The 23,528-nt window shown below is 35.4% G+C and overlaps 2 protein-coding genes across 3 annotated transcripts; one reads left to right on the top strand and one right to left on the bottom strand.

The window, feature by feature from the left end:
* Positions 1-444: 444 nt before the first annotated feature.
* Positions 445-9,149, top strand: LOC133857191 (protein HEAT INTOLERANT 4). Its single transcript, XM_062292350.1, has 14 exons — positions 445-925; positions 1,587-1,625; positions 1,711-1,764; positions 1,877-1,940; positions 2,130-2,188; positions 3,161-3,285; positions 3,405-3,464; positions 6,810-6,868; positions 7,244-7,323; positions 7,492-7,530; positions 8,071-8,133; positions 8,221-8,268; positions 8,359-8,487; positions 8,684-9,149. Exons 1-14 carry the CDS (start codon positions 767-769, stop codon positions 8,729-8,731), a joined length of 1,026 nt encoding a protein of 341 aa, XP_062148334.1. The 5' UTR covers positions 445-766; the 3' UTR covers positions 8,732-9,149.
* Positions 9,150-11,832: 2,683 nt separating this feature from the next.
* On the bottom strand, positions 11,833-19,952 carry LOC133857184 (protein CPR-5). Of its 2 annotated transcripts, none has more exons than XM_062292336.1 (5): positions 19,433-19,952; positions 14,999-15,055; positions 14,617-14,652; positions 13,731-14,468; positions 11,833-13,258 (listed from the first exon to the last, which is right to left on the bottom strand). In XM_062292336.1, exons 1-5 carry the CDS (start codon positions 19,829-19,831, stop codon positions 12,731-12,733), a joined length of 1,758 nt encoding a protein of 585 aa, XP_062148320.1. In that variant the 5' UTR covers positions 19,832-19,952; the 3' UTR covers positions 11,833-12,730. The 2 variants fall into 2 exon arrangements, with proteins under 2 accessions (XP_062148320.1, XP_062148321.1); XM_062292337.1 differs by having other exon boundaries at positions 13,731-14,465; positions 19,433-19,951.
* Between the last annotated feature and the right edge of the window lie 3,576 nt (positions 19,953-23,528).

The raw sequence follows: 23,528 nt of genomic DNA, 5'->3' as shown, positions 1-23,528 counted from the left end.
AGAGTAATGATTCACTACCACCTAAATATACAACTTTTCACCACCTTGTTTATGTGGTAAGGTGGTCCCCTACTTTAATTTATTTTTAAAAAATAAAAAAACTCAAAAAGTAGTGGGGGACCACCTTGCCACATAGACAAGGTGGTGAAAAGTTGTATATTTAGGTGGCATTGAATCATTATTCTTTGAAAAATGTGTTACTATTTCTTAGAATGATGACACATCATTTAAGATATGATACGTTTAAAATCAACTTATTTTAAAATCAACTATTAAATATGTAAGATCCATATGTAAAAAAATAGATCAATAATTAATTAAAAAAAAAAGTTGTTGAAATTATGTCAAGTGTTATACAACAATTATTTTTTCATATCATTTTATGAATCACATTTTAGAATGAAAATTCGGGAAGCATTTCCCTTCATTTCCACTTAGCCGCCGTTGTCCGTACGCGAGCAGTTTTTCAAATATATATTTGTTTTTGTTTGGCAAGGAAATTTGAATTAATCCGGTCCATTTCAAAACCTGTACAGCTCCGCGCCTCTCTATCTCTTCGAATCGTGGAACATCCGCGTAGATTTCACGCCCAAACCCTCGTAAATATAAATACATAATATAGCTGCCTCTCTCCAGATCTCTCTCTCTCTCTCTCTCTCTCTGTATTTCAAATTCCGGATCCACCGCTTCGAAATCAAGCCCCAAACCCTATTTCGCTCTCTGGCTATAGATTTTCTCTTTCTGTCTTTGTGAGCTAAGAATAACAATGAGGAAAGGAGCGAAGAGGAAGGCGAGCCAGAGGAAAGAGGCCGATACTGCGCAAGACAAGCAGCAGGAGTCGAAGAAAGCGACTTCTCGAGCTAAGCGGGTCAAGGCCTCCGTGCCCGAATCCGAGCCCGAGTACTTCGAGGATAAGCGTAACTTGGTATATGACTGCTTCCTACTTCTTACCTGAAAATTCAATCAAATTTCTGACATATAGTTCGGTTTGCCTCCTTGTGCTTCGATTGGTTGCTCGTCGTTTGATTTGGAATTGCATTGGATGATTTGTTTGGATGTTTGGATTGTTTGAAGCTTCATGTGGTATATTTGCATTATACGAGTGTGTTAGTGATTTTTTTTTTTTTTTTTTTTTTAAACAAGAAAAAGTTTCTTATCTGCGTTATTGAGGTCGTATAATGAATGGAAGGAAGTTAATGTTTTCTACCAATTTGTTTTTTGAAGAATGTTCGTATGCTTACTTGAGTTTACCTAACTACTTGCTTTTGGGCTCAGTTGAGTGGATTTTTTCAGCTCTATTAGGTTTTCATTTGTTTTAAGATAAAATAAAGTTCAACCCTAGCACATTGCATTTCAATTTTCTTCTGTTAAATCTTATTTGTTAGTGAAGCTTAAATTGTAGCTTTGCTAATCATTAATATAGCAAATGAATGCTTTTCTAACGGTAGCTCCTGTGCGCTATCTTCTCTTTTTTCTTTTCTGGCTTAATGGAAGTTACGCTGTGATGTCTGCGTGGTAACAGAGTGCATTATCAGTGAAAATTATGAACTTGTGTTTATGGTTTATTCTGTGTCTTGCGTATGCAGGAAGATCTATGGAAGGCAGCATTTCCCGTTGGGACGGAGGTTTGATAAAACTTTTGATTCTCTTATCTTAATTTTTCATCATTTTCCTTTTTGTGGCGTTTATATTGTACTAAATTTATGCCAGTGGGATCAATTGGACTCGGTCTACCAATTCAACTGGAATTTCTCAAATCTAGAAGTGAGTTACAAACTTATCTTTGCCTTTAAAATTTCACTTACAGATTTTCTCCCTATTGTTGATATAGGGGTGGTTTAAGAATGCTCAATTTAATTGTTCTAATTGTGGTCAGGATGCATTTGAAGAAGGGGGAAAGCTTCATGGAAAGAAAGTTTATCTCTTTGGTTGTACAGAACGTGAGTGGCTTGCAGACTCAGACTCCTTATGAATCTTGTTTTAGATTTCATGCTTTAATTATTGAGAAAAACGTTTCTTATTGCATCAGAAGTATTATTTTCTACTAAGTTGCTTGATGTCACTTATTTCTTGTTTCCCCTTCAATTTTCCTTCACACTCAATTCTGACATTATTTTCTGGTACTGCAGCTCAATTGGTCTCTTTCAAGGGTGAAAGCAAAATTATCTGCATACCTGTGGTAGTTGCTGTAAGTTCAGTAATATTGCTTTTGCATCTGAGTTTAGAACTATGATTATATGTAATTTAGGTGATGATATCGTATGTCAAGTTAATTTGTGGAGGTTTGTTAGGTTTGCCATTTTTGCAACTGGCCTTTAATATATTGTAGCTACTTGGCTGGGGTTCCTTATTTATTTTTATAAAATAAATGATGGATTCTTGAGTTGCACTTTTTACTTGGTATGTTGTGGTTTTGACTTTTGCCCTGTTGATTTTCCTTCAAGTTTTCATCTTCTTCAATCTGCTGCCAAAATTAAAGCCTACCTTGTGTCCTTAGATGCTCAAGGCTTCTCTGGTATGAGTTGTGTGGCTGTTAATGTGGGGTGCAGCTTTGAAGTCTAGAGTTGAAGCCTTGGGTTACTTATCAAAAAATCTTGGATGCACAATTTACTTGATTTCACCTCCATAGTTATGTAGTTTTTAGATAGGACTTTAGCTGAAAATATTCACCCATATTTTAATCATACTTGTGTATTTGATCAATTGCAAGTTTTAGATGTCCAATACTAAAATATGTAACGAAATTTCTACATTAATTTGATTTATCATATGGCTGTTTAGGTTTTTAGTTAATGATTGATCATTACCATAATTGATCCTTTATATCCAGACTTAGAACCTTGCTATCAATTTTTTTTTTTTAACTGCCACACCATTTTAACATTTTTCATTTAATTTTATTATATTCTCAAGACCACTATTTTTACTATAAAATGTTTACTTTTAATTTTCCTATTCATCTTGGGTGCAAGCGTTGTGTTTTGGTCTCTACTTTACTGTGTTCTACTGTCGGCAACCAGTAATTTGATCAACTATTTGTTTTGATACCAGTAAATAATTATATTACTTATATATAAAAAAAATATTATTGATCTTGCAATACATATTCCATTTTCTTGCATGCTAATCTAGTTGGTTTCTTGTTTTTCTTTATCTATAGGTTGTATCTCCATTCCCTCCTTCTGATAAGATAGGGATTAACTCAGTTCAGAGAGAGGCTGAGGAAATTATTCCCATGAAACAAATGAAAATGGACTGGGTTCCTTATATTCCTCTTGAGAATAGGTATGGAATATTGTTCATTGCTGGCTGTTGGAACTAATCTCTTGGAACATTCTTAAGGGCATCCTCTACATTCTTTGTCTAACTTTTTTGATGTCATTGTTAATTTAATTCTTCTACAGAGGCAGCCAAGTTGAAAGCCTTCACTCTCAAATATTTATATTGAGCTGCACCCAAAGAAGGTAATATTTCATTGCATTTTCTCCTCTCTCTGAATATGTACACACACACACACACACACACTCACACACAAATGTTTTTTTTCCTCATATTTTTTAGCTGTATTTAAGGAAGGCACTATTTGACCGGTGTTTGAGTTTTCCACCGTGATTCAGCTGGATTTTTTGGTTTCCCGATGAGATTTTGGTGGTTTCCAGCAATTGTTTAGCCGGTTTGGTAGTTTCCAGCGTTATTTTGGCTGGTCACCCCTCCCTTATTGACCAGTGCTGGCCGGTTGTGTTCCTTTTCGGTTGGTGTGTTTTGGCCAATACAAGTAGATTCGGCCAGTTTAGATGTTTTCTGGCTAGTTTTGTTGTGTTTTCGGTCGGTTCAGCTTGGTTTCGACCGGTTTGGTGATATTTCAGATGGTTCAATGTTATTGCAGATGGTTCTGACGGTTTTTCTGCTAGTTTAGTTTGTTTTTGACTGATTAGTGGTTTTACAGCTGGTATTGTGGTGTTTTTGACTGGTTTTTCATGTTTTTCAACCAATTTGATGGTATTTCAGCCTTCAGATGAGTGTTTACAAAGTTTGTGTGTCAATAAGAGGTCATTTTTTTTTAATAAGTGGGGCTTATATGATATATAAGCTCTGGCTTGAGAGGAGTGTTCGAGAGAAAGGGACAAGTGTTCCTATTCTAGAAAATAGGGTATCAGTATTAGGTGTCTCTATGAGGTATCCTAGTGTGAGGTGTCCTAAATCTTTTTTTTTTCTTTTAAATGAGTAATAGAAATATTTTTAACAAAGCGCAAAAGACGCAATTAAGGTATATAAGAAGTATACAAGAGGAACACCTAACTAGAAAGGGAGAAAAAAGGTCAATAAAATCATGATAAGTAAGCAAATTAGGAAAGTCTAAAGCAACCGCCTAGTGAAAAAGAGTATTGAAGGACTTTAAATCCACCACTGTCCTCTTGTAACAAGGAGACTTTGGTGTCAGATTACATGGATCTCTCAAGTTGCCACACCCTTTGGAATCCTAGCTTCATTAGAGCCGCTCATGATTGGGAAATTGAATATCTGGATTCTTTTCTTACTCTTTTATACTCCATGAATCCCCATTCGAGAGAAGTGAATATTATGGTGTGGACTCCTAGCCGCCATGGTTTTGCAGTGAAGAGCTACTATACAATGTTACAGTCAGGTCTTTTCCTTGGAAAAGCATTTGGAAGTTGAAAGCCCATTCTCGCATTGCTTTCTTCTTATGGGCAACAACTTTGGATGGAATCCTCACGGTGGATAATCTCAGAAGGCGGGGGTTCCAGTTGGTTAACCGGTGTTGCCTCTATAAGAAAGATGAGGAAACTATTAATCATCTTTTCCTCCATTGTGAGTATACCGCTGACATCTGTCACTTAGTTCTTAACAGCTTCGGGTTCTCTTGGGTCAAGCCTGGTAACATTCTACAGCTTCTCCATTGCTGGAAATTTCAAGAGCGAGGACATCTCATAGAGGCTATTTAGAAAGTTTTTTTTTTTGATAAGTATTTTTATATTTTTTTAAAAAAAATCTATTTAGAAAGTTATTCCCGCTCTCTTAATGTGAAGTATTTGGAGAAAAAGGAATCGACAGCTCTTTGAGGATAGCGAGACCAATGTGCTTCTCCTTAAATCTTCATTTATGAGATTTCTTTTGGATTTGGCTATTGTATGTGTTCTTAATTTTGCCTTAGGGAATTTGGTGGATTTGATTTATTTTCTAGATTGTAGTAGCAGATAGAGCCTCGGCTCTCTTGTATACTTCTCGTATACGAGGGCTTTGCCTTTTTTCAATAAAATTATTGTTATTCATAAAAAAAAAAATTCCACCACTATCCTCTCATGATCTTTAATACACCACAAGAGAGGACGGCATCATTTTCCACACAACTGTATTATGGAATTTCACTTCAACCCTCTTCAACAAGCAAAAAGGTCAACTACTTTTTTCGGCATCACCCAAGTTACCCCGACATGACTAGGGCAATCGACCAAGTAAAGAACGCCGCTCTTAAGGGGACCTTATTCCACCATATACTTTTCCAAGGGAAGGGAGTACCATCAAAAGAATAAAAAGTGTGAACTTTGAAATCACTATATTTTCTTAACACTAAAGAACAAATAAATGATTTTTTAGTTACTTATTGAGTTACCTGCTAGTTTGGGATGGTGTCATGTGTCATTAAAAAAACAAGACATAAGAAAGGATCAATAAGGTTTTTTTGGCTTTCATCACGATTTCTACCAAACTGAAACTATTTTTTTGACGAGTAAAGGATTTGTAAAAATCCAAGCCATAGGGGTCAAATTGAAATCATTAACAATCTTCAGGGACCAGAAGTTTATTTGACCAAACTAAGAGATAAGACTTAATGATAACAAAAATAGCCTAAGATGGAGCTAGTGTTGGGCCACCTATCGAATTTAGAGCTTATATTAATAAATATTTTTGTCCTTAGTTTTGTTTTCTCTTGATATATTAATTGCTTCATTCATGTGCTATCTGAATTTATAAGAATTTCTCAGAGAAGTGATTTCTGTGTCTTTAGACTAGGTGTGGAATGCTGTGTAAGACCAGATAGGATAACTTTTACTCTGTTCTGTGTTTGACGCCATACATGGATAGGATAAAATTTGTTCAACTAGACTATAAATCTCACAGTTTGGATACCAGGAGTGGGATAAAGGGCATTAGGATAAGAGTTCAGAACTTGAGTGGGGCTCATTCTTGTTTTTGTCCTAAAGATAAAAAGCATATGTCAATATATATCTAATTGGGTTCTGCACCGCCCAAAAAAAAAGAGGGTTCTGCACCACAGTATAGAGATTTGGTACCAAATCTTGCATCTCTATCTAATTGTACGCCAAATACAGGACATGGTAACTCTTGTAGGTTGGTTTTGTATTCTGTCTATAATATCCTATTAAATACGTAAATCAGGTGCCTTACAGGGCTCTGAGAAACTCCAGTTTTTTGTTATTGCTTTTAAGCTGGCATTTCCTTTCCTCCTTTTGTCCCTTCTCTCTCTCTCTCTCTCTCTCTCTCTCTCTCTCTCAGAAAAGGGTAAATTGCCATTGGGTACCAGTAATGTAAATTGCCACTATCGAAATATTGCACAATAGTTGAGAGAACCTGATCAAGAAAATGCTTTTCTCTGGACCTGTGTGTCCAGATTCCCCGTTTGTGCATATTTTATTGTTTATTATCTGTTGTGCATAATACACAATTTTTTTTTTCAAAATCTAGAATAAAGTATTATTTGTGCTAATGGATTTAATTTTAATTCATATTTTGAACAAGATAGTAACGTATGCTTTATGTTTGTGCAGGGCTGCTTTAAAACACTTGAAGATAGACCGGGTCAAGAAATATGAGTACTGCTTGCCTTGTTAGTTCTCAAACTACCTCCGTTTAAATTGTTGCATCCTACATAAACTTTGTCACCACTTAGCAAAGGATCCAAGACGAGGAGCTCTTTTTTTTTTTACTTTTTGATCTTTGTTTGGATGGCAAACATCAGTGTAACTGGGTTATAAGGAGTTAAAAGAAGGGTCAATAAATTAATAAATCTCTTTGGTTTTTTTGATAAAACTATTTGGACAATCCTGGAAACTTCAGAAGAAGCCTTATATTTTTCGTGGCCATATTTTGTCACATGACATGGTTATGGTTATTGAGACATACAAAGATTCAACTCATGTTTGTCTCTGTTCCATCAACGTAACTTTTCCATTATCTGATTTGCTTTTTATTCTTTTGGCAGATTTCTACCAGCCCTTCAAGGAAGATGAGCTTGAGCAAAGCACTGAGGTTCAAATAATTTTTCCATCAGAAACAAAGCCGGTAGGTTATAAAATGTGATTGGAAAAACAATGATGCATACCATTGTTGGATATAGATGAATTTAAGTATATCTGAGTTATCCAATTTTGTCTACTTAAACATACCGTCAGTGATGTTCACTGTTGCAAAATTTTGTGTAAATTGATTTTTCTCTTTTTGTCCCTGCAGATTTTCTGTGAATTTGATTGGGAGTTGGATGAACTTGAGGTACAGAATTAGCTTTTGGTGTTTGTATTGTAGTATATCCTAAACTAATTCAGTTGTGAAGTTATAATCACAGTCTCTTCACTTCAATTTATTTGATATCGAACATACACAATTACTGTGAGACAATAATTTCTTCCTTGGCCATCAGTTTATTTTGATTGCTATGGTTATTGGGGACTATCCTCTAATTATGGCGATTATTTTACCATTTGATGGATTTGCACCTTTGTTTTCTAATCGAAGCTTCATTATTCAAATTTTCTCCTTCTTTTTTTTTTTTTTTTTTTTTTTTTTTTTTTTTTTTTTGCATCTGGCAGTCATTTATTGACAAACTTTTGTTTGCTTGAACAACTTGCTACTTATTATCACATTATTGGGTATAGTGTGGAATATCTGTACTGAGGGATGGGGTTTCAGAACTCATGGAGAATGAAGAATCCCACATCATTCCCAATTCTGTCAAACTAAAAAATTGAAAGGGATAATAAGGATTAGGAAAAAGAAGATTATCTTCTACTAAATTGCACGTCTAATTTGTAGGAGTTCACAGACAAGCTGATACAGGAGGAGGAGTTGTCCGAAGATCAAAAGGATGCCTTCAAGGTGAAATTAATGAATGAAATGCTAGTTACTCAAGTCTTTTTTTTTTTTCCATTACTTGTATCTTATCCTTCTCTCTCTCTCTCTCAGGAGTTTGTCAAGGAGAAAGTTCGGGAAGCAAAGAAAGCTAATCGAGAGGTAGGTACTTGAGGCAGATATAGTTGTAAGCTTGCTTCTTTTAGAAGCATAAACTTTGTTGAGCACTTAACTAATTTCTTTTTTTCGTAGGCAAGGGAAGCCCGGAAAAAAGCCCTTCAAGAAATGAGCGAGGAAACTAAGGCAGCTTTTGAGAACATGAGGTTTTACAAGTTCTACCCTGTGCAAACACCAGATTCACCTGATATATCTAATGTTAAGGTATACGTTTGAAACCCATTGCTCTATTTATTACTAGGATGTACAAACGCTGCTTTTCGAAGCATCCTTGATTCGATTTTGAGTACTAATAATCTCTCAAAAGAAGTTTGATTTGTCATTTCCTGGAATAAGAATCTGCAATCTGTCCTCCACAGAAGTATGATAACATTTTCTGTGTGGTGTTTTTGCCATGCAGGCTCTGTTCATAAACAGGTATTATGGGAAGGCTCACGAGGTTCTGTGACCGGTGGGCGTCAAGGGCTAGCGATGATCAAAGGCCGCAAATAGGGGTTCCAAAACAGTCGAGATTCACAAAGTTTTGGTTTATTACGGTGAAGTTTTTGGAGGCAAAGCCCTTTCTTGCCTCTTCATATATACTTTTGTTGAGATCAGAGTTTAGGGTGTGTCAGGAAAAGATGTACACCAGTAGTTTCCGAATTTTTAGATGAACAAATGAGGTGCTTTTCTCAGCGCAGGAGGAATTTGTAAGATACATTCTCGAGGTTCATAAGCTTCTCGAGTGGCAAACCAGTGATTTCCTGGTATCTCTCGAGTTGTGATTTGTCAGGGTCTTTTGTAATATTGGTTCTGGTTCATTTAGTTTTGTATGACCAAAATTTTAATCTTAGAAACAATAAGAATGATAACAAAGTTAGTATTTATTTTTTGTTTTTGTTTTTGTTTTTGTTTTTGTTTTTTTTTTTTTTTTTCTGATTTACCAACCTGGAAAAATGGAGAGAATTCTCTTCATTTAGTGTAAAAATGAGGGTATAATTATTCTTTTACATTCTGTAAAAATGTGAAAAGATAACTATGCCCTCCCTATTTAATGAAATGGAGAGATCGTCTCCATTTGAAATGGAGAGGATCCTTCCAAACGTGGTTGTAAAATATGAAAGAAGAACACTATTTGATTTTAAAGTAGCGTGATCTAATTCAAAAATTTCTCCCAATTGAGCACGTCTAGCATAATTTTTTTACAGTAGCAAGATCATTATAATTGATTCTATACGGTTCGTCGCCATAGAACTATACATTTACGGTAGCAAGATCACTATAATTGATTCCATTCAGTTTGCCGCTATAAAACTCCACAGACGGAATAACACTGAAAAAAGGGAAAAATGTAAAAAAAAGTTACAGTAGTCTTTGGAACAAGATCATTTACAACTATTTGTTCAAATTTAAAAGAGTGAGCAGGTGATTGTGAGAGACTACTTATGAGATCCACACTGAATAAGTAGTTAGACAGTCAATTTTTATTTGGTCAGGTGGGTCTCATAAGTGGTCTTTCACAATCATTTGCTCGAATTCTCTCAAATTCGGGTAAATAATTGTAGAGGATCCTAATCCATAGTCCTTAAGGTAATACTTTATGTCTAGTCGTTCTAAAAGTTTAAAATTTATCAATTACTTTTTAAGGTCCCAATTATTATCAAATAGATCATTGTGTTAAGGTTTTGTTAAATTTTTAACGTTCATGCCACGTAATACCCAACTAAAAGCTAACACATGTTACAATAGCAATGTCAATAATGTGTAAGAAAAATGATCTTTGCACAACAATGTTGTGCACAACTACTCACATTAGTGAGATCCATGCATATAGAACCACCTGCATAGATCACATTCAATGTGAGTGATTGTGTAAATGTTGTGTACCAATCATTCTTCTATGTGTATTAAGCGTCTGACCACTTTAACTTGTTTTTTTATTTTTTATTTTTTATTTTTTTTAATTTTATTTTATTTAAAAAAAAAGACAGCAAATCACCCCCAAAACCGTACGTTTTGATTGACCCCTTAGATATTCACCGTCTTCAAGTTTTTGTTCCAAATTGTTAGCCGAAGTACTGAACCCACCGTTGAACTCATCCAACAAGGGTATAGCATCGTCCAAACATGTGTACTTTGCAACTTTAAGACTCCGTTTGTTTCAATTTTTGTATTTTTTTTTTTTTTTTTGGTGTTTGGTAAGACTGAAAATAATAGTTAAACAAAAAAGATTATTAATTTGACCACAAAAATTTAATCTCAAAAAATAGTTTCCGTTCTTAAATTTTGTAAACCATTTTTTTAGTTTGAGTTTCTCATTCTCAAACCGTCTAATCACCGCCAAAGATTGTCGGAAGTCGTTAGCCTTTTTCCATCGTCGCTAATTTTTCCGTACGAGCCAAACACCAAAATATTTTCAGAGAAATCATTTTCGTTGAAAAACATTTTACGTTGAACTAAACGGAGGATAAAACACAGGCGGATTTCTAAGATTACACAAACTAATTAAGCCCTTATCATTGTAATAGAAAGAGGATGATACAGGAGGCATATGTTTACGGACTGATCTAATTGAGCCGAGCCGAGCTTTAATATTTCAAGATTAGCTCGTTTATGAGTCGAACTCAAACTTCAGTCGGGCTATAAAATATGTGTTCATCTCGGCTCGTTTAAAACTCGGGCGAGCTTAAGCTCGTTAAGAATGCCATTTGAGCCAAGCTGGGTTACTCGACAAGCTCAGCTCAACTAGAGTTCGAGTTAGGCTATTAAATTTTTCAATGTGTGATCAAAGTGAAGTTCAAGTCCGAGTTTGTGAACAACCTCTATATATTTATTAATAATATAAATATATAATATGTAACTATATCATACATTATAAAATAAAAAATTAACAATATGTTATTATATATAACTAAAAAGTATAAACTATGGTATATGTATATTGTGAGCAAGTAGTAAGTTTAATATATTCTATACTAACTATACTGTAAGTATAACATATAACTATTGTTAACCATGTTTGATGTGATATATGTGAATATAGTTATATTGCTATATACCAACTATTAATAACTTAATATGTTAGTTTAACAATAATATGTAATATTATATTTACTTGGCTAGTATACTATATGCTTTATATATATATCGAGTAACATATAATTAATTATATTTACTCAGTATATGTTGATTAACTAGATAATATGTTAATTTATGAATTAACTAGTTAGTATGTCAACTAATACACATAAATATTAAGTAACATATATAACATATATTACTTAATTATTATATACATGCTTAAATTTATATAACTCATTTTTAGTAATATATATATATATACATGAATCGAACTAACAAGCCAGGCTCTCAAATCCTTATCAAGCTTTGTCAAACAAGTTTGGTATGTTTAATCACTCACTAATCGACTGGTTTTTACAGTAACAAGCGAGTTTCTACAGTATCGAACTAGAGTTCAGATCGAATTAAACCGAACAGGTATCGAGCAAATTGTCGAACGGACTGATTTATTTACATCCCTATTTATGGTTATAGTTTAAACGAGCACACTTAGGCTAAAATACAACAGATTGACATTACAATACACATCAATTACAATCCATGAGTTCTTTTAGTAAGAAAGCCCTTCACTTCACTTAACAAGCAAAATGCCAAAATGCCAAAAAACAGAAGAAAAAGGCTCCTATAATAACTGATACATGAATAAATAAACCCGGCTGTACAGCAGAGTTACCTGAACCATTTACAACAATGGTGGGCAGCTTTTGAGATACAGTAGAGAGTAGTAAGTTATGCTGCTTGATGCAGAATGGGTAAAAGCTCTTCTGGTAAGAAAGCCCTTCACTGAACAAGCAAGAGACTGACCAAACTTCCCCAAAAACCTATCCAAAGGAGGCTTACAGCATCCAACCCAACAAGAAACAGCCAAAGCAACTACAAAACAACACACTGAGAGCCTAGCTACCAATTACAATCTCAGATAAGCCCCAACACCCAACCAATCACCTATTGGCTATTATGGAGGAAGGCTGGAAACTCCACAAAGAGTCAACTTTAGATCTGACCAAAAAAAAAGGGAACTAATGTATACATTGAAAACTTTAGACCAAACTATAGCTTCAATCAACGGTAAACAAAGAATCTCTGACCAGAAGGGAAAAGTGATCTTTCCATTGACCAAGGCTTGCAAAAGGCATGAGACCACAGAATAGTGGTAGAACTAGGAGCAAGATAACATAGAACAGAAATTGGCGGATCCAGTAGGGAAACATTGCACCTTTTGTCCCTTGAGACACATTGACAGGTCCATGGAGGATAAGGAACAAAGCTGATGTACAGACATTAGAAATGAAATGCAGCAAGCACAGTGTCTCCCAAAACAAGCGTCGTGATGCTAGGCTAAGCGGTGAGGCGCGGGCTGCCGAAAACTTTAGACCAAACTATAGCTTCAATCAACGGTAAACAAAGAATTTCTGACCAGCAGGGAAAAGTGATCTTTCCATTCACCAAGGCTTGCAAAAGGCATGAGGCCACAGAAAAGTGGTAGAAATAGGAGCAAGATAACATAGAACAGAAATTGACGGATCCAGTAAGGAAATATTGTGCCTTTTGTCCCTTGAGACACATTGACAGGTCCATGGAGGATAAGGAACAAAGCTGATGTACAGACATTAGAAATGAAATGCAGCAAGCACAGTGTCTCCCAGAATACGAGCCAATGATATCCACTCCCTCCCAGTGTGTCTACACAAAGCTTGCCTGCTAAACCACAGGCAACTCCTAACAGCAAGAGCATGAACGTAACTGGCATGATCTGTTTTGTAGTTGCTGAACGCTGGAGAAGCAAAAAAGCAATAGTGACAATCATTAAGATACCAAACAGCATTCGACTCACAACTTGAACCTGACATCTGAGGATGTGCAGCCCTGAATTGAGCGATGACATTGGCTTTGGGATCCACCAAGACTTGGACTCCTGAAACAGAGAAACCATCACCAAACATTTCCTAAACAAGTTAAAAATAACATTGAGAAGAAAGGCAGCAATTTTATTTTATTTTATTATTATTATTTTTTTAAAAAAATGAATCATCTGTGGAGTGGTGCTCTCTGGACAAAGTGAGCGCTATTGCTCTCAATAATTTATTTTGAAAATTGGAAAGAAAAAAAAATAATAGCAGCAGCAACAAAAACTGTTGGCCATTATGAGATAACGTAAGACACAAGGCTTGGAATTTTTTGGACAATCACATTGTTTTTCATGTATCATTCTTATTTTAGGTGAATGCAATTTTGGGATATTGATCCACTTAATTATCATCTAATTTGCCACACATACACCTATTACTTACTTTTTCCTTATTGAAACTAGAAGAGCACATCTATAATAATACCTGAAACTAAAAAGAAACTAAAGAAGTTGAAAACCAGAATGAGATGGTACTTGCCATGGGTGAAGGTGTACAAGATTCGGTAGCTTCACTGATCCTCGTGTATGAAAATACATAAGCACCATATAACAGGGAGACTGACATGATAAGCAAACCAGCAACAAGACAGTCAATGCACTTTCTGAGCAGCTCAGTGTGTCTCGTGTCTTCTAATTGATTCTTGAATTTTTCAGCTCTAAAAGATGCCTTTGATATACCCACGGCCAGTTTTGACCTCTCTAGATGATTTGAATCATGGTTGAGAGCCAGCTGTGTCTCTTTCAACTTCAATCTTTCCATTGTAAGGCTAAGCTCCAAAGTCTTCAGGTCATTAGAACGGGTTTGCTCTACGACAGATTTCTCAATAGTGCTAAGCATAGAATGCCCAATTGCAGGACCGTATGTACTTGGATAGACACATGCTACTTGGTTTATTTGCCCATGCAGGACAAGCTCATGATTACTGGAATCAGTTAGCATATTCTCTCTCACCTCTTCAATGGTCTTTAATCGATCCTGAGTTTCAAAAGTTTGTGAGACTCTCTCTGACTGAAAATCTTCTATACCAGAATTGCTTGTGCATCCTCCTTTATTCAGAGTCACATCTGAAGTAGACCCTTCTACATTTAGGTTGCTAAAATGAGGACCTCCCTTTTTTACGCGTGACTCATTGATCCTTCTAAGGGTCCTCAAGGTGCTCCCAAATGACTTTTCAAAGTTTCTCATAAAACAATCAAATTTGTCACCAAAGACCTGCTGCCACACAGGCAATCAAAAGAAGAGGCATAAAAAAGATACCACTTTAGCAGCTTGTATTTGAGTGATGTTGATATGAACTACAAGAGGAAACTTAACACGCAAAATCAGAGTCATGGATGAGTCAGCAATTTAAGGTCTGGCTTACATTGACTAAAGATTCTCTGACAGCTGAAGTGCAGATCTACAGGCAAGAATAGATCAACATTAATCAATACCCTATAATTTAAACTTCAACAAAAGAAGCATAAGAAGGTTGCAACCCCCAACAGTGCTGAAAAGGTACCAACTTGGTAATTTTGATAATGTTTATCACAGTTGTCAAGATAGGCAATAAATAAGTAAGAGTCCCATTGAAATATTCAATGATGAAATTAATGTGTTTTGGGAATGCCCAAAATGGTAGATGGGAAGGACCATGGTCAGTGACTGCACAGATCCTTCAGGGGGAGGTAAAGTTTAACAATCATGTTACTGATAAGAGACTCAGAAAAAAAAATGTTAATCTGATAAAAGGGCTAGAAGAATACCATTGAAAGATGGTCGACGGACATCCTTCCACCTGCCGTGTCTTTCGTTTCCAGAACCTAGAATCAACAAGTACAACAGTCATATGATATGAACTGTCTATAGTAAGCGAAAACAAAGCATATGAATTATCTTTTACAGGATCTCACCTAAAAATATATGATAATATAACCTAGGTTAGTATGTGGGAATCACATCTTGGCTAGATAAATATAGATTTAATGTCTGTCCAAAGTAAAAGCTAGAACAGTAAGAGTGTACCCCAGGGCAAGACACTATATATATATCTCGAGCCTCAGCCATTGGCTTTGAAATCTATCTTCAAAGATTGAGAAATGTCAAGAATAAGAGATTCACAAAAGAGTAGCTCAGCATCTCTATATTTTTTCCAGCCCTCACAATCAATTGATATATATATATATATATATATATATATATATATATATATATGAAAAAATACAATATTATAAAATATGGACACCTCACCATGGGACAACTCATAAGGACACCTCATATACACACTTCACCATAGAAAAATTCCTAGGGACACTTCATTACCTTCTAGAATAGGACACTTGTTCCTTTCTTTCTAAAACTCCCCCTCAAGCTGGAGCATATATATTATAAAAGCCCAGCTTGGGACAGAACTCTAACTAACACAAAGACTTAGTAAACACAACTGCAAATTGGTTTTCAAACAAAAATACCACTAAACTGGTTGAAAAGCAACAGGAACCGACTGAAAATACTGCAAAAACGGCTGAAAAGCCACCAAAACAACCCAAAAACAGTCTGAACCAGCTGCAAAACGACAGAACCGGCCAATTAACAAACTAAACTGACCAAAAATCCGTCTCAACTGGCGGCTACAACAACAATGAACCGGCTTAAATATCACCAAATTGGCCAAAACTGCACTATACCAGCTGAAAACCCATCTGGACCGGCAGAAATCAGCCTGTATCAGCTGAAACAATAAAATAACTGGCCGATACGGGTCAAAACTCACCAGTAAACACCAAAACCAGACAGAAGCTTGCACTACGAAATCGGCCAGGATCATGCCAGAAACACTAACCCTGATCGGCACTTACTGAAAAACACCAAGACCGGATGAATTTCGTCAAAGAACACTGAATCCAACTAAAACACGCTGGAAAACTCCATCACCAGTCAAAACTTGCTGGAAATTTCAACACTGGCTGAAACTCGTTGGAAAACATCAACATTGACTGAAGCACACCGGAAAACAACAATACCGGCTGAGGTTTGCCAGAAAACACCAACACCGGCAGAAGCATGCCAGAAAACACTAGCACTAGCTGACGCATGTCGGAAAATACCAACACCGACCAAAACTCAATCCGGGATCACACAGATTTGGATCGATCCAATTCAAATTTGGAATTACCTGATCTGGTCAACACGAATTGAGTTACGGATCTGTTGACTTGGGTGGAGCCTTGTACTTGGATCTGACTTGACTAGGCTTTGTTTAGTTTGGATTGGGCTGGACTCAGCCCAAGAACAAAAGTAGAATAAGGTTATTCTGGATAAGGAATTACCCCAAAGGTTATCATTATCCTGTATAGGGATAACATACACCCGCAACCAAACATTAATATTCTTCTTCAGGGTTGGCTGGAGATTTGCTGGCAACAACCAACCTCAGGCAATAACCACAACAAAGATCAGAATAGAGACAATCTAGGACCAAAAGCCCACCACAACAATGATGACAACCATAACCAACTACTGGCCATGACCGCAACTGCCGAAGATTGGCTAGTGTTAATAGACGCTCACAGGCGGCAACCACTAAAGATCAGCTCGCTGCCTCTCACCCTACCATTAGCCACAACCAAACAACACCAACCTATGGCCAGCAACCAAAAAGCACAACCATAGATTACCACAACCACCAAAGAAACTACTGACCATCTCTATAGACGTGGCCAACCATCACAAATGATACCATAGACAACAAAATGACTGAAAAAGTCCGCACATAGCACCACGGCCACAAGATAACCAACAACTAGCACCACCAACGCTAAAAAACAACCAACGAATCCACCACGACACTAGACAAATATGACCACCACAATGATGAGCTCGATGACGATGGCATCTCATGGTTTACAATGATGATAGCGCCATTAACCTCCAATCAAGGGTATTGGGCCTAAGCAAGTTGCAAAAGGGATAAAACAAAGAAGACAAAAACCAAAACAAGAGGGACTAAACAGTAATTTAAATTCTAGAACCTTGCTCTGATACCCTGTCAAGAACAAGGGATTCACAAAAGAGAGACTAAGTATCTCTATATTTTTCTGGCCCTCACAATCTATTGGTATATACAGGAACAAATAAAATATTTTGAAATATGGACACCTCACCATAGGACAACTCATAAGGAGACCTCACCATAAGACAACTCATAGGGACACCTCACCATAGGGACAATTCATAGGGACGCCTCACCACCTTTTAGAATAAGGACACTTGTCCCTTTTTTAATAACAAGAAACATACTAGACACTAGCATAAAGCCACAACAATGCCCTTATCCCTATGAAGTGCTTACACTATAAAGGTAAAAGCCAATAAAAAGGGCCTTTTTAAAAAAAAAATTCTATCTTCACACAAAGGTGTAATTAAGAAAAGGCCAATAAATATAACACATCTTATGCATGTGGAGGGGTTCATTTAGCATCAAATCAATTAAGTCTTCATATTAGGAACTTCAGCTCAGACCAAATTTTTTGAAGATGTCAAACGGGTCACTTTACTCACACGCATGCTACACACTAGCCTCTCGCACACAGAGTCTCATGAAAGATGCTCCTTCTGTTTTCTGCATTTTTGTTTCTTTTTCTTTTTCCCTTTAGGTGAGAGCTTGAAACTTGAGGAGATAAGGACATTAAGATTTTAGAAGGCATTATATTTTTGAATTGTCATCCAGTAGAGATAGAAATTCATGAAATTAAGTAATAGAATCACTTAAGAGTAAGGAGAGAAAATAATGTAAAGAAGAGACGCGAGAGTCATCGTCCGTGACTCTCAAGCGAATAATTCTGCTGTCAAGAATGACTACACCCGTTACCTCAAATGAGAGGAGGAAGGTCTCAATTAACACAACGTAATGTCAAGTGCACCAAAATCGAAAGAACCATTGTTAAAGGTTTTCATTTTTTTTTCGACTTGAATATAGTTTGGTGTCATGAAGAAGAAAAAAGATAGCACTGGTTCATCCTTATGGAACCATGGATAGTATGATTGAGAATAAAAAGTGCAAACAACTATCCAAGAAAAAGCTGAAAAAATAACTGACAAAGAAAGTTGGGAATGATTAGAATGAAGGCTTTTTTAATACAATACTTTGAGCATTTAGTTGAAACCATTTCAGGGGAACCACCTTTACTAAATCACGTGCATAGCGACTAGCGAGAGTATGCACAAATACACACAATTAAATTCTAAAAACCAAATTGCAAAAGTTATATGTATCCAAAGACTGGAAAGATAATGGCTCTGTTTGTTAATGTGTTTTGAGGTTTTTTTTTTAGTTGTTTGTTAATCTTTTTGTTTTTGAGAATATAAAACAAAAGAGAGAAGAAGAAAAGTTCAACATACGGAGCCAATGGTATTACATTCCAAAGTACAGTACAAAAGGGTACAATCTAGCATAAAACATGCATAATACAAAAATTGTATACTTATTATATCAAACCAATAACTCTAACATTGCAAACGAAGAACTTTTTCTCTAAGAACAAAAACATTTACATGCTTGTGCGCAATAAAGTATCGAAGGTGGTATGTCCGTAATAAGCCTAAATGCCAGATAAGCATATATCAAACAAGTTCCAATTTACACCTAGACAAACAACATTTAATTAACAGTCGCACATGTTACACTTCCCACCAAATAAAGCGCATTCATTCATTTCAAATTAGTCCTCGAGACCAAGTTTGCAAAGTAGGGGGACAATGTGCTTTGAAGTAATGTAAAGCAGACAAAATCCACTCAAAGAAACTAACTTTCATATAGTAATAGTAATTTTGTCTGGTACAATAAAATTCTTGTTCCAAAACATAAATAATCTCTGAGTTCTAAACCCAACTCTCATTCAGTAAAAGCTTAAAGTGCGTTTAATTAGTCACAAAAATAAATCACAATCCTGCTAACCCAGTTCAGAATTTGAAAATCCCAATTGAATCAACTTCACCAGCAAACAAGAACAAGAAGAAAGAACCAGAATTACCAACAAACCCAACATCAAAATCAAAACTTTTCCAATAACCCTCCAAACAAAACCAAAATTTCCCAAACAAAACCAAAAATTTCCCAAACAAAAACTAATAACAGAGATCGCCATTAACAAATCCAAAACAAAACCAAATAAATAAACAAAAAAGTAAAGCTTTCGAACCAGAGCAACGACAGCCGCGACAGACATTCCGAGAGGGAGACCGATGACGTCCACACTGCCCTCGCTGCGCCGCGCCGTAGCGAGTAGGGCCCTAGGGTTCCGGCGTCTGAGAACCACGCGCGTGGCCGGCAAGGAAGAAGAAGTAGAAGATGAAGAAGCACAAGACGAGGACGAAGGAGGTAACAGAACAGAGCCATCCTTGAAGACCCTTTTCTTCTTAATCTTCTTTCTTGTCTTGCCGTCCTTTTCGTCAACGTTGATGGGCTTTGAATCATCGTCGTCGTCGTTGGAACCTGTAGACAAAGGAGGAGAAGGGTCTTGGACTGTCGAATTCGGATTGGAATCGACGGCACTGGATTGGAGGGGTTGATGAGGTGGCGAAGAAGAAGAGGCCTCCATGGATGAAACTGTAGGGGGAAAGTCGTAAAATTTTCAAACTTGTAGTTCTAAGAAGTGAGAGAGGGAGAGAAAGACGGATGAAAGAAAGTACAAGGCGTCCGTTTGAGAAGCGCGTAATATCGTTGGATGAGATTTTTTGAAGGCTAAATATATGGCAAATTTACGAGTAAATGTGATATTTGAATTTAGGGATTTGATTCTCGTACAACACCAATACAATAATTGCACAACAACTCTTCACATGAGGGTGAGCTCCAATATCTGGAGCTCACCCTCATGTGAGGGATTGTTGTACAGTTGTTGTATTGGTGTTGTAAATCTAACATTTTCCTTGAATTTATTATCTTATTTTTTAATTTTGAAAAAGAAAAATTATAGTTTAACTTTTTAAATTATCAGCCGTTTTGAAATTAACTTTTGAATTATTAACACTTGGATTCTGACCTCTTAAATTATAAAAAAATTTTAAAAATGTTCATTTTGTCGAAATATGCTTATAATACTTCTGTCACATATTTGGAAAAAAAAAAATTAAAAAACTTAATTATTTTTTGCTTTCCTATCCAAATACACTCCGCCATAACTTCTATTATATTTTCTTATATCAATTAAATATTATTTCTTTACAAATATAAGCTTGTACCTACCCTCATATTTTTCACAAAACTTCAACACAATCCCGATAAAAAGAAAAAGATGAGAGATGAGATAGGAAATAAAAATATTTTCTATTAAAATAATGGATAAGGAAGCTCTTTTGGTTCCTTACACATTGGGTAGAACTGTAGCATTCTTATAGGATATTTGCTGTTGGCAGTTTTTTGTATTTTTTTGACATTTTTTTTTCTATATATAAGAAAAAAAAAAAAAAAAGAATTATAAGAAGCTGTTGGAAATGCTTTTTGGTTGGGTTGTAAATTTTCATGCTTTAACAGATTTATCAATCCCTATCACCAAGCTTCTCCCTATCTCTTCTTTTTCCTTTGCTGGTCTGCAATGAATTGTGCTTTTGTAAGAATTACAAAAGAAATGAAGAAAAAAAGGGGATGAGATATTTTGTAAAAGACTAAAAAGAAAAGAAAAATGAAAAGATGAAAGCAAAGGAAATTGAAGAAAACAACCAATGAGCTGAAATAAAAATAAAATAAAAAAAAATCAGCAATTACGTGGGACCTACAAAGAAATGAAAAAAAAAAGAAGAAAAGGAGAAAAAGAAAGGTGCAGCGCCGGAAGAAAAGAAGGAAAAAGAGGAAAGAAAAAAAGTGAAAAAATTCCTTTCTTCTTTACGAAGAAAGTTGAATTTTGTTTTTTTTTTCCCTTATTAATTGCTGAATTTTTTGTTTTTTGTTTTTTTTTTTTTAACGTAAAACATGTGCTCCATCCATTTATAAACCAAAAGATAATACAGAGAGAGATAAGGGGTACAAAAGATCTCTACATCTACGTTAGAAATAAGTCTGACAAAGCAGCTGCCTAAACAATATACAAATAATACATAAACACCATATAGAGCATCTCTTTACAATTAAGCTCACCTTAAAAAGATAAAGAGAGCTAATCTAGCTATCAAGCCAACAGATAAGTTTAGTAAATATTTGTGTATTACAAAAGACACATTGTGAATCACATAAAAACTAGAGAATACACACAAACAAACACAACAACAAGAAGCACCAAACAATAACTGCCAACGTCAGAAGGGAGCAACCACCACCAAAGGCCTGAAAAGCAAGGCGTGGCTCGCACGCGTCAAAAAAATCAGGGAGAGATCGTACCAACCACGCGTCAGACAGGAATAAGCGGCAAGACCATCAGAAAGCAGCGGACGGACCAGAACACAGCGGTGAGGACAACTGGATACGCTTGTTGAAAGAAAACCGGTGAAATGACACAGATCTAGTCCGTGAAGAAGACGCAGAAGCAGTGGGGGATTTGATATTTTACTTTTGAAAAATTATAGTTTAGCCTTCCAAACTATCCGTTGTTTTACAAGTAACCACACGAGCTATCAAAGTTTAGATTCTAGCCTTCTAAATTACCAAAACCTTTTAAAAATGCACATTTTGTTGAAATATTGCTATAATATGGCTAAAATAAAGAAAATTAGTTTAAGGGCATTCTCAGTAGCCTCACCAAAATAGCTTTTTGGTGAGACAAAACATTCAAAAACTACTCCCAACAGCCTCACTAGTTTAACCAAAAAAAATTGATGAGTGACCAATACTCACCAAAATAGCTTTTTAGCTATTTTGGTGAGGCAATTTGGTGAAAATACTCAAAAACTACTCTCAACAGGCTCATCAGTTTAACCAAAAAAAATTGATGAGTGAACAATACTCATTAATTTTGGTGAGTACTATTCACTCATCAAATCATTAAAAAACTATAAAAATTGTCATTTTTTTTTCTCCTTTTTTTCTCACACAAATCAGTCTCAACATAACCTCGGTAGGAAAATGCAAATTTTTAAAAATATGACCGTTAGTATAAGACAAATATTCATAAATATGACTATTAGGAAAAGACAAAAATTCAAAAAAGATTAAATTGAAAAAGGATAAATAAATCTAAAAGTATTATTTAAATGGAATAGTGATAGTTAGTGAATAGTTAAAATAGTGAGGTTCCTGGGGATACTTTAAAAAAGTGGCTCATCAATAGAGAAAAATAGTTTTTAGCTATTTTAGCTAGTAAAATTTGGTGAGGTTACTAGGAAGGACAAAAATTTCCTACAAACCGGTTTGTAGGAAATTTTCTATAACCCATATATAAGATTGACATGTGTCATTTAAGCATGTGAGAAGCACATGTTTTTTCATTAATGCTATTAAAAAAACATATGAGAAGTACATGTTATTAAAACAACATGTATTTCTCACATGTTAAGAGGCACATATCAATCCTATATGTGGGTTGTAGAAAATTTCCTACAAACCGATTTTTAGAAAATTTCTACTTACTAGTAAAATTTGGTAAGGTTACTATTAATACTCTAAATGCATGTTTGGGTAACACATTTTTTTTTTTTTTATAATTATTTTTCAAATACATGTTTCAATTGTTTTGTTAAATTTGAATTCTACTCAAGTTTTATTCAATTTTTTTCAATTTTGTCTCAAGTTTTTTAAATCATCCAAATATAATTTTAAAAAACAAATTTACTTGGTATTCACAATTTTAAATATAATAAAGAATAGTATAATATAATAATAAAAAAAGCACACCCAAACAAACCCAATCGATTCACCAAAGAAAATTGGGTAACCCAATTGGGTTGGGTGGAGTTGGGTTTGGGTCTTCACCGACCCAAACATAAATCTGAAAAAGAAAACGGAATGGGGTTTTGAATTCACGGGCTTCCAAACAAATGGATTTTGTTGACCACCTCGCATGAAGGGCTTCTAAGATGGCCGATCTAGATGCATTAGGTTTTTAGGGGTTTAAAAATTGTTAATAACATGATATTTTGTTGACCTTAATTATTTTTTGACCTAAAGTCTTATATCTAGATAATGCTCATGACTTGAGACACAAGTTAATTAGTTTGGTATGATAATAGAAGGATTTAATTCCTTTAGAGTAGAAATTCAGGACAAAATGAAAGAAAAGTCGGAGAACAATAATATAAAAAATTGTTCTGACCCTAAGGACGGAGCCAAGAGTTCTTATGGGCAGGGGCCAGTAGCAATTTTTTTTT

This window comes from Alnus glutinosa, chromosome 14, assembly GCF_958979055.1.
Source record: "Alnus glutinosa chromosome 14, dhAlnGlut1.1, whole genome shotgun sequence".
In the NCBI taxonomy this organism is placed as follows: domain Eukaryota; kingdom Viridiplantae; phylum Streptophyta; class Magnoliopsida; order Fagales; family Betulaceae; genus Alnus; species Alnus glutinosa.
This window is presented reverse-complemented; position numbering and strand designations above follow the sequence as displayed.

Excerpts from the sequence above, each read along its gene's own strand:
- LOC133857191 (XM_062292350.1), top strand. The coding sequence starts at position 767 with ATGAGGAAAGGAGCGAAGAGGAAGGCGAGCCAGAGGAAAGAGGCCGAT. Across the intron at positions 3,465-6,809 it reads TTGAGCTGCACCCAAAGAAG|GGCTGCTTTAAAACACTTGA; the intron begins GTAATATTTCAT and ends ATGTTTGTGCAG. Across the intron at positions 8,134-8,220 it reads ATCAAAAGGATGCCTTCAAG|GAGTTTGTCAAGGAGAAAGT; the intron begins GTGAAATTAATG and ends TCTCTCTCTCAG.
- LOC133857184 (XM_062292336.1), bottom strand. The coding sequence starts at position 19,831 with ATGGAGGCCTCTTCTTCTTCGCCACCTCATCAACCCCTCCAATCCAGT. Across the intron at positions 15,056-19,432 it reads TCGCGGCTGTCGTTGCTCTG|GTTCTGGAAACGAAAGACAC; the intron begins GTTCGAAAGCTT and ends TGTTGATTCTAG. Across the intron at positions 13,259-13,730 it reads CTTGTACACCTTCACCCATG|GAGTCCAAGTCTTGGTGGAT; the intron begins GCAAGTACCATC and ends TCTCTGTTTCAG.